The 11,543-nt window shown below is 50.5% G+C and overlaps 1 protein-coding gene across 3 annotated transcripts in view; it reads left to right on the top strand.

Annotated features, from left to right (window-relative positions):
- Window positions 1–812, top strand: part of LOC141218950 (uncharacterized) — a 50,589-nt gene extending 49,777 nt beyond the window's left edge. For all 3 annotated transcript variants that reach the window (XR_012287587.1, XM_073665999.1, XM_073665998.1), the window contains one exon: window positions 3–812. Coding sequence is in view for 2 of the 3 variants with exons in the window: in XM_073665999.1 (XP_073522100.1) it covers window positions 3–598 (596 nt within the window). In the remaining variant the exon portion in view is untranslated. The remainder of the gene's footprint in view (window positions 1–2) is intronic.
- The last annotated feature ends 10,731 nt before the right edge of the window (window positions 813–11,543 follow it).

Raw genomic sequence — 11,543 nt, forward strand, 5'->3', positions numbered from 1 at the left:
AGATGGTGTAAAACACACAGTGAGGATACTGGGCCACTCTTACATCTTCTGGGCATCCCAAAGAGCAGAACGTCGACCAGGTGGCAGAGGTCTTGGGTTCCACGGCATCAACGTTTTTTTGAGAGGAATAAGAGGCTTGACCTGGCCTCAGGTTCTTCCCGAGGTGGTGCGGATAGCTCAGACTGCTTCCTCTCCCTTAATTCTAGTCCTGCATGCGGGCGGGAATGATCTCTGCTCCTTTCACCTAGCGGAACTCCTCACAATCATGCGCTCCGACGTGGATAAATTCCACAGACTTTTTCCAGAGCTTACTCTGATTTGGTCAGAGGTCATGTCACGTGTTGCATGGCAGGGCGCGAGAGATGTGGCGGCAGTTGAACGTTCTGTGCGCACGCTTAATGCCCGCTTGTCCCGCTTTATCCGTTTTAAGGCCGGAGTGGTCATGAGGCATCACCAACTTGAGGGAGACAATTCCAGTCTTATGCTACCCGATGGAGTCCATCTGACGGAAATAGGGCTGGATATTTTTCTCTCCGGTCTCCAGGATAGCATAGAACAAGCTTTTTACCAAATGGGTGGGGGGCGGAGCGCAGTATAAATACTCCGCTCCTCCTTAGCGGTCATTTTCTCCATCTTGATGTTTTTTTCCGGGACGAAGTCTGACTTGCGCTGGGAGTCCAGCTGTGGCATATGGATTTGCACCCGTTTCAGCTGGCCAATAGTGCCTTAACCGAGTTTTATACCGGTTAAATACTGAGCATGTCCTTTTTGGCTGTGACCGACTTCTACCCATTAAAAGGAGTTTTGGTTAAGATCTGTGTGTTGTCGTTATTCCATGGGACTTTTTGAGGAAATATTGTTGTTGGGTCTCAGCAGTCTGCAGGGCACGTCAATCTTTAATTGAATGCCCCTTGACTGCTGTGCCCTGCTGAAGGGGTTAAATTGTGTGTCCCATGTTCTTTTTCTCCTCTCCTCCTGGCTTTCACCCAATAATCCTCTTCTTCCTCCCTCTTCCCCTCTTTATAAGTCCAGACCCTGTGTGAAGCCCAGCTGTGCTTGGTATCACAGATCCTAGAAGGGTGTATTGACGGATTCCTCCACAAGAGGCCCCCATAACCATTCACACATCTCCACCTTCCACCTCAGACCACCAGAGGGAGCTGTTAGGGATATATAAAGAAGGGAAGGTGGAGCCAGGCAGTCAGTTCCTGCAGAGTGAGACACAGAAACAGGGCAGTCTGCAGTGGAGCTCAGTGACTCCGCAATTCCTCTGGAGAGTTCAGTTAGTGCAAGCCTGAATACAGAGTTGAGCCCGGTTGAGTCGTAGCTCAGAATAGTGAGCTTAGGTGTGCCGGTGCCATAAGATCGGTGAAGCGCGGCAAGCTGCCGTTAGTGCGAGTAGCCTATTGAGGGCCCGAGTAGGCCGAAGGCGAGTAGAGAGAGTTAGTACATAGGGGGCAGAGGAGCTTAACTAGCTCACCCCGAAGAAGAATTTACCGGACACCGGGTCCGAAGCTTACCGGGATATCCACGACCCAGTAAGATATAACCGGAATCCCTGGAGAACTACAAGTCCCAGGATCGCTAAAGGGCTGATACGTACCAGAGCCAGGAGACACATAGGCCCCGTAGGTCGGGAGAGTGCACTCCAAGAGAAGGCCCTACCACAAGGACAGCCAGCGCAGGACAGAGACAAAGTTAGGCCTAGCTTCAGGCAGGTCAGAAACTTACTAAGCAGAGGCAAGGAACAGGAGGCCCAAAACCCGCTCATTGGGGAGGATCCGGACATACACCCTTCACCCTACATTGCTCCGGGGAGTGCCTGAATTTCCATCAGTAAAAGGTACTGAAGTGACTATCGTGTCTGTCCCTGTTCTTGCTCTGACGCGGCTGAGTCTCTCTGTCCTGCATACCCCGTCATACACTGCCCTGAGGCCTAGCTCCATCTGTGGGAGCTATACCATCCAGCTGCCTTATCATTGGCCTCAGTGGACTGCGCAGCGCTGGTGATCCTCACCAGAAGCCACAGGTGGCGTCACGAACTTTTATAAACTTAACATCTATCAACGCCTTTTTAAAGAGAGACCCCAGAGTACGGGCCCGGGAGCCGACCACCGCGACCTCCTTAAGGCTAAAGGCCCGGGTAACCGAGTCTTCCCCCATCCCCTGGGCTAGTCATCTCCAACTGGCGTCACGAACAGGATTACGTGCCCGCTGCAACGACAGAGTGTTGTGCCCGTTGCCACCGGGTACTGTGCGCCTTTATTCTGAACTGTGTACGTAAAGTTGTGGTGAAGGTTGCCGCCATTGTTGGGCCGTTGAGCAAGAAGAAGGGCGTAACCGCGGGAAAATAAGGGGCGCTAAGCCCCGGACACGCCCCACGCCTTGACGTCAAAGCTAGAAGCGCCAGTTCCTGTAAGGAGCATCGCTGAACGCTCTGACGTAGGACGCAAGGTCCTGAAGACAACCGTCACCTGCGGAGCTGCGGCCTACCGGAAGAAAAAAAACAGAAGGTAGGCCACGGTTAACTAGGGGGGTGCCAAGATGTCCGACAAGCAGCAGAACGCCAACCTACCGGTCAACGTCCCTGAAGTTCAGCCCGATGATGAGCAGGCCGAAGCCGCCGCTCCACCAGCAGCGCCTGTAACACCCGTAATTCCTATGACTTTACCGTACATTCCTGGAGCAAAGTGGCTCCCCCAGTACAACGGCAAACCAAATACCCTGTCTGGATTCAAACGGAAGATATGTGGTATCTTGGACATGTACTCCATGACCGGCAAACAAAGAGCCGCCGTTGTATTAGGACAGCTGACCGGTGCTGCGGAGCGGGAAGTGGAAACATGATCGGCCGCAGACCAGGAGTCAGTGTCCGCAATATTTCAAAAACTACAGACTGTCTTTGAGGACCTTACTGAGGCGGACCTCCAGATGAGGTTTTACAGCTGTTCCCAACAACCAGAGGACAATGTTCGGGACTACGCCTGGCGTCTACAGGGGGCCCTGCGGGCTCTAAACCAGGTTAGTCCAACCAGCGTTGAAAATGAGAACAAAATGCTGAAGGAACAGTTTGTCCGGGGACTGAGGTCTCCAGAGGAGAGCAGGACTGTGCGTTGGTGGTCCCTGGATCATCCAGAAGCTACCTTTGACAATCTTAAGGACATGGCTATAAAAGGACTGCAGCCCCTGGAAACAAATGCCATCCAACGTTACCAGGGTGGGGCGACCCCAGTACCTGCAACACCCACCTTTACCCCGGTGGCTGCTGAAGCTAAAGTTCCAGCAACGTCCCCTAAAGAACTGGACAGTCTGCGCTCTGAGGTGCGTCAGTTGAGTAAAACCCTGACCACTGTGCTGAGTGCTCTGCAGTTGCGGACGGAGCCTGAGGAAGGAGGGAAGATCCTGTTAGCCGATAGCCCTGAGAATGTCCCCTGGATGCGAAGGAGGAGGAGACCAACACCACCCTCGCCGAGGATCAGTGACTAGCGCCGTCCACCAAAGGACCCAGCCTGCTACCGCTGCCGCAAGACCGGACACATCGCCCAGAATTGTCCTTTAAACGAGAAAACCCTGGGTCCGAGGGCCGACACCCAGGAGTAGACTCACCAGGCCCATCAGACTGGTACAACAGGTTCGTCGGAGGAAGACCTTTCCTGTCCATTGTACTGGACGGGATCCCGACGCATGCCCTGCTGGACACAGGATCTCAGGTAACCATCATGCCTGAAGTCCTCTACAAGAGGTTCTGGTCCATGGACGACCTACGTCCGCCAGCTCCAAATCTGTCTGTGTATGCCTCAAATGGACTCCTCCTTAACCTACTCGGGGTTAAGAATGTGACTGTAAAGGTGGGGAGAGTGGAGCTGAAGGACCAGGGACTAATTGTAGTGGAGAATAACCCTGATGACAGCAACCCGTATATGGTATTGGGCACTAACGTTGTTGGTAACTGTTTGGGAGAAGTTGTGTTCTTGCTCCAACAGATCGCCGACACTGCCAGACCGAGAGAGAGGAGGGCACTGCAGAGGGAGATCCGCGTCCTGATGTATCAACAGCAAGTAAAGTTAACAGATGGTGAAATCAGTAACGTGCGGGTAACAGACCCCATACCCATTGTCGTTTCCCCAATGAGTGAAATGCTCATCTGATGAAGAGCTGCCATAGGTCTTAGAGGACAGAGCTACCAGGCGGTAGTAGAACCCCTATGCTCTGAGCACATACCCACGCTCTTAACTGCCAGGGGAGTGGTAGATGTACGTAATGGGAGGGTGCCCGTCCATCTTCTCAACTTAGGGGAAGATGAGGTCAAACTGCCACGTTATGCCACTGTTGCCAAATTACATGCTGTCAACAACAACTGCATCCATGAGGCGGAGTCCTTAACTTCACCAGAAGAAGTGGAGGATAATGACCCTGCAACCCAGGTGGAGGATTGGTGTCAACCGCTCCCTGTTGGGTCGGACACCACTCCTACCCACCAAAAACAGGGTGTACACTGGGTGGTTCAAGAGTACTCGCAGGTGTTCAGTAAACATCCACTAGACTTCGGAAGGGTTAAGGGGGTTCAACATCATACCCCCACAGGCAACCATTCCCCAATCAAAGAACGTTATAGGCCTATACCCCCAGCTCACTACCAGAAGGAAAAAGAAATGCTGCATGACATGAGGAAGGCGGGAGTGATAAGGGATAGTTGTAGTCCCTGGGCAGCTCCCCTAGTGCTGGTTAGGAACAAGGACGGGAGCATGAGAATGTGTGTAGATTACCGTCAAGTAAATCGCATTACACATAAAGATGCATACCCTTTACCACGCATAGAGGAGTCCCTAGCTGCCTTAAAGTCTGCAAATTACTTTTCCACCCTTGACTTCACTAGTGGGTACTGGCAAGTAGCTGTGGCTGAGGAGGATCGGGAGAAGACGGCCTTCACCACCCCGATGGGACTCTGCGAGTTCAACAGTATGCCGTTTGGACTCTGCAATGCCCCCGGAACGTTCCAGAGATTGATGGAGTGCTGCCTGGGACACCGCAACTTCGAGACTGTGTTACTTTACCTGGACGATGTAATTGTGTACTCCAGAACGTACGAGGACCACTTGAAACACCTGGCAGAGGTATTTGAGTCACTGTCCCGGTATGGGATGAAGTTGAAGCCCTCAAAGTGCAACCTACTCTAGAGAAAGGTACAGTACTTGGGGCACATTGTCAGTCCGGAAGGGGAAGCACCAGACCCGGAGAAAGTCACAGCCATCCAGAAGTGGCCAGAGCCGAAGAACCTCAAGGAGGTGCGTCAGTTCTTGGGACTAGTAGGATACTACCGGAGGTTCGTAAAGGACTACACTAAGAGAGCAGCTCCTCTGCAAGACCTCCTGGTAGGACAGTCCCCCAAAGGCAAAAACCCCCATTCCACTGGGGTAAGGAGCAAGCCGAGTCGTTTCAGGAGATGAAGGAGATCCTGACAGGTGATGAGATCCTAGTCTACCCTGACTACAGCCAACCGTTCCTACTGTATACAGATGCCAGCAACGAAGGCCTGGGTGCTGTTCTAAGTCAGAAGCAGAATGGGCAGGAGAAGGTGATCGCATACGCAAGTAGGAAGCTCCACCCGACTGAGAGGAACCCAGAGAACTATAGCAGCTTCAAGTTGGAGTTCCTGGACTTGGTCTGGGCCATCACTGAAAGATTCAAGCACTATCTGGCTTCCAGCAAGTTCACTGCCTTTACTGATAACAACCCCTTGACCCATCTTGAAACAGCTAAGTTGAGAGCTCCGGAACAACGATGGATGGCTCGGCTGTCAAACTACCAATTTACAATCAAATACCGGGTGGGCCGCAAGAACGCCAAAGCCGATGCCCTGTCTAGGATGCCTCACCAGTCAGACACAGAAGAAGAAGTGGATGACCTGGAAGAGATTGAGCTACCTGCCCTTCATCGAAGTGGGATGATCCATGAGCAACGAGCCTCCAGGAATCAGCGTGGAAAAACGTTAAACCCCCTGTCTCAGCACAGCTGGAAAGAGACCCAGGATAGCGACCCGGTTGTCAGCCGCATCAAACAGCTGATAACTCAAGAAGGTGCCTCCCTGGAGAAAGATGCGTCTCTGCAAGCAAAGCAGCTGTGGAATGAGCGAAGTCGGCTGTTTATCTACCATGAGAAGCTGTGCCGGAGGTGCGTCAATCCAAAGACTCATGAGATGGTATGGCAGATAGTAGTCCCTAAGACAGACATCCAGATGGTATTAGAGGCTTACCACGATCAGGCGGGGCACTTTGGTTGGAAAAAGCTAGAGACCCTGCTGAAATGTCGATTCTACTGGGTAGAAATGCGCAGCTCCATTGAGAGGTGGTGCTGGGACTGTGGACCCTGCGGCCTAAGAAGGAAAGACTTCAGCAGCCAGAAGGCACCCCTGCAACCCATCAAGACGACTCGACCCCTGGAGATCGTGGCCCTGGACCATGTTGAGCTCTCCCCCAGCAGGTCAGGGTACTCCTATGCTCTGACTATGGTGGATCACTACTCACGTTTCTTGGTGGTCGCCCCCGTCAAAGACCTGACGGCAGAGACAGCAGCAAAGACGTTCCAAGCGTATTTCTGCAGACCCCATGGTTACCCTGAGCAGGTGCTGACGGACCAGGGCCCGGCCTTTGAGGCTGAGCTGTTTAAGGAGTTCTGCCATCTCTACGGGTGTAAAAATATAAGAGCTACACCGTATCACCCGCAAACAAACGGTCTCTGCGAAAAGATGAACAACATTATCATCGACCTGCTAAAGACCATACCACTTGAGGAGAGAAACCAGTGGCCAGACCTACTACCTGACCTAGTGGATCTGTAGAATCATATACCAGTGAGTTCCACCAACTGCACTTCGGCATATCTCATGCGGGCAAGGCCAGGAAAGCAGCCCATGGATCTGGAGCTTGGTGTTGTTGAACCTGAAGCTGATATGACCACTGAGGACTGGGACAAAACCAGACAAGAGCAGTACAGAAGGGTACAAGCTTGTGTCAAGGACAGTCTTACTCGGGTGAGAGAAAAGCAGGAAGTTTAATACAACAAAAACGCACCCGCAGAACCTTTCACACCAGGTGAAACAGTGTTAAAAAGAAAAAGAAGTAACCACAAACTTGATGACCAGTGGGAAAAAGACCCCTACACTGTGTTACCGTCACGGTTTAACAACAAAAAGACATGCATAATTAGTCGTGATGGAGGAAGAACATCTGCCACAGTGTCCAGGGACCACCTAAAGTTGTGTCCAGACTTACAGAAACACCAAGAAAAAGTGCCTCTCACAACCCAGGAAGAACCTAAAGAAGCAGTGACCCACACTGACCTAGGAGACTTCCCAGCGGATTGGCCTCAAATAGGAGGTGCAGTAATTATTCCAGTACTCCAATTCTATGAACAGCCAGCAAACCCTCCACAGCAAGTTAAACCTGTAAGTGCTGTAGAAGAGCCAGCTCAAGAAGTATCCCCGGATGAAGGATCCCCGGCAGGAGCAGAGCAACAGGGCCCAGCCAATGGTAGACTTGCCAGTCCAAGAGAGAGGTTAAGGCAGTTTTACAACATGGTTACATGTAGAACTGGTAGAGTAACTGAGGATACAGACACTGACACTCCACCAACCACAGCACTACGCAGGTCAATATGTAGTACAAGAGGTAAACCTCCTGTTAGGTACACTCAGTAGATAGTTAAAAATCTCTGAAAATATATATAGTTACCCCTGGGGTATTGTATATTAAATTGTAATGTACTGCATGACTGTTTATTTTTATGCATGCTTATCCATTTGTGCTTTTTTCTCATTAATTCTTTATTTGCCTAAGAACTTCGTGGCTGAGGACTGTGTGCAGCCCAAAAACTCTTACTATATATAATAGCGCTCCCTGGAGTGCCCTTTAGGTGACCTCAGAAGCAAAACCTGTTTGGAGTGGCTCTTTTGGAGGTCCAACTCGGGATCTTCATGCCCTGCAGCTACCCCAGGGCCAACGTAGAAGGTTTAGGACAGGTCCCTCAAAACTACCAAAGTACTCTACCTTGTGAGATGGACATCCTTGCTGGGAACCTCACCACAGGAGACTTGGATTCTGAGGACACTCTGTAATTGTTTTGTTATGCAACGTTTAAGATTCGTGCCTCCCATAAAGGGAATATTGTTCATGTATTGCTTAAGTTTACTATTGTTATTGTTTTATAAAATGTACTTCAGCTCGGGAGTGCTGAGATTAACTAGGGGGGAATGTGAAGCCCAGCTGTGCTTGGTATGACAGATCCTAGAAGGGTGTATTGACGGATTCCTCCACAAGAGGCCCCCATAACCATTCACACATCTCCACCTTCCATCTCAGACCACCAGAGGGAGCCCGTTAGGGATATATAAAGAAGGGAAGGTGGAGCCAGGCAGTCAGTTCCTGCAGAGTGAGACACAGAAACAGGTCAGTCTGCAGTGGAGCTCAGTGACTCAGCAATTCCTCTGGAGAGTTCAGTTAGTGCAAGCCTGAATACAGAGTTGAGCCCGGTTGAGTCGTAGCTCAGAATAGTGAGCTTAGGTGTGCCGGCGCCATAAGATCAGTGAAGCGCGGCAAGCTGCCGTTAGTGTGAGTAGCCTATTGAGGGCCCGAGTAGGCCGAAGGCGAGAGGAGAGAGTTAGTACATAGGGGGCAGAGGAGCTTAACTAGCTCACCCCGAAGAAGAAATTACCGGACACCGGGTCCGAAGCTTACCGGGATATCCCCGACCCAGTAAGATATAACCGGAATCCCTGGAGAACTACAAGTCCCAGGATCGCTAAAGTGCTGATACGTACCAGAGCCAGGAGACACATAGGCCCCGTAGGTCGGGAGCGTGCACTCCAAGAGAAGGCCCTACCACAAGGACAGCCAGCGCAGGACAGAGACAAAGTTAGGCCTAGCTCCAGGCAGGTCAGAAACTTACTACGCAGAGGCAAGGAACAGGAGGCCCAAAACCCGCTCATTGGGGAGGATCCGGACATACACTCTTCACCCTACAGTGCTCCGGGGAGTGCCTGAATTTCCATCAGTAAAAGGTACTGAAGTGACTATCGTGTCTGTCCCTGTTCTTGCTCTGACGCGGCTGAGTCTCCTTGTCCTGCATACCCCGTCATACACTGCCCTGAGGCCTAGCTCCACCTGTGGGGAGCTATACCATCCAGCTGCCTTATCATCGGCCTCAGTGGACTGCGCAGCGCTGGTGATCCTCACCAGAAGCCACAGGTTGCGTCACGAACTTTTATAAACTTAACATCTATCAACGCCTTTTTAAAGAGAGACCCCAGAGTACGGGCCCGGGAGCCGACCACCGCGACCTCCTTAAGGCTAAAGGCCCGGGTAACCGAGTCTTCCCCCATCCCCTGGGCTAGTCACCTGCCTCTTCCTGCCTCTCTCCACACAAGCGTGGGACCCGCAGTCTGCGTTTCCCACCACCCCTCCCCTTTTTTCCCATGTACAGTGTGTTTTGTTGGTATTATTTGGTTGTTCTGTATTTAAGTCACAGCAGCAGTCATTTGCTCTATCTTGATGTTTTTCTCCAGTACGAAGTATGATATGCGCCGGGAGTCCGGCAGTGGAATATGGATTTGTACCCGTTTCAGCTGGCCAATAGTGCCTTAACCGGGTTTTATACCAGTTACGCGCTGAGCACATCCTTTTTGGCTGTGACCGACCTCTAACCATTAAAAGGAGTTTTGGTTAAATTCTGTATGTTGTCGTTATTACATGGGACTTTTTGGGGAAATTTTGTTGTTGGGTCTCAGAAGTCATCTTACTACTGTTACTGGTAAAAATGATCATAGACATGTGCAATGTTGGTTAAAAAAAAATCTGGCCTCCTCCTCCCCTTAATAGCCGGCCATCGCACACCATGTTATTTCTTCTTACCCCAAGACAGCACCAAAGACTGGAGCTGTTATGAGCAAGAGGAAATCCACTTTCATGAGTGTGAGGAAATCTTACTACCGGTAATGGTAAAAATGATCATAGACATGTGCAATGTTAGTTAAAAAAAAAATCCGGCCTCCTTCCTCCCCTTAATAGCCGGCCATCGCACACCATGTTATTTCTTCTTAGCCCAAGACAGCACCGAAAGATGGAGCTGTCATGAGCAAGAGGAAATCCAATTACCGGTTAGTGTAAAATGTTCTGCACATGCCTATGAGTATAGTGAAGCGCAGATGTTGTGGCGCTTATACTTACTGCCAGCGCATGATTACATTGTCTGGCTTCTTCATCTTTGGGGTCTGTGTTTTGGGTCCCTCAGTGTCGTATCCATGGTCATCTTCATTCCAGCAGTGCTTTCAGATGATCATCAAAGTGATGTCCAATCTTCAGTTCTTCAAGGTCTTCTGGAGGCTGAGGAAGACAGCTGGCTCTGATGACTATGGAGCTGGTGTCTTGTCAAGGGTTTCCAAGTTGACAAAAGAAAATCCCTTGAACATGGCCTGGTCCTTTGCTGATAGAGGTGACTTTTTGGCCTCTGCTGCTTCTAATTTCTCCAGATGGTGTGGTCGAGAACGGTGATGAGCTTTAGATGGCTATAAAACAAACAAAAAAATAATTATTACCAAAATCTCAAACGTTCTGGAGAAGGATGATATGAAATGATCTGGACCATCAGACCAGGACCAGCAGCTCTGGATGATGTTGATTTTCCAATGTTAGGCTGTGTGCCCACGATGCGTTTTTAATGCGTTTCTGCAGCGTTTTTGCAGCGCGGAAACGCATTAAAAACGCATGGTAGAAGGGCAGCAATGATAATCCGCATGTGCTGTGCACATGCTGTGGAAATATCCGCTGAGGATTATCATTACGGAAAAAAACGCAGCACTACCAATTATTTTGCGGAAATGCTGCGTTTATCGCCGCCATTGACTTGCATTAGAACGCGCCAATTCCGCAAGACTGCATCTGTACTTGCGTAATTGGTGCGTTCTAATGTGTGGATGGTACCCAGGACTAGAGGAGAGGAGACTCTCCTCCAGACCCAGGCACCATTAAAAAATCTGTAAAAAAAGAATAAAATAAAAAATAAATGTATATTTACCTTCCGGCGGCCCGCGCTGCGCTCCTACTTGCTTCCCGGCACTTTGCAGTGGATTGAAGGACCTGCGCTGACGTCAGAGACATGTGACGGGTCATGCGACGCTGACATCGGCAGGTCTTTCAATCCACTGCAAAGTGCCAGCACCGAGCAAAGCAAGCCAGCGCGGGCCATCGGAGGGTAAGTATACATTTGTTTTTTTTATTTTTAACCACTCTCTCGGGTCACACTATATAAATCCATGCAGTTTGCATGGATTTATATAGTGTGACCTAGTTGTCACAAGCACTTTCCAAGTGATGCTAAAATCGCTTGGAAAGCGCTTGTCAATCCGCATGCGGAAATGCATGTGAAGAACGCTTCACATCCGCATGTCCCTGGCAGGAAAAACGCATGTACAATGCGCATGTACAATCTGCATGTATGATCCACATGTACAATCCGCATGTACGATCCGCATGTACGATCCGCATGTACAA

Source organism: Phyllobates terribilis, unplaced genomic scaffold, assembly GCF_046119375.1.
Source record: "Phyllobates terribilis strain yellow unplaced genomic scaffold, ASM4611937v1 Scaffold_252__1_contigs__length_2834547, whole genome shotgun sequence".
Classification (NCBI taxonomy): Eukaryota; Metazoa; Chordata; class Amphibia; order Anura; family Dendrobatidae; genus Phyllobates; species Phyllobates terribilis.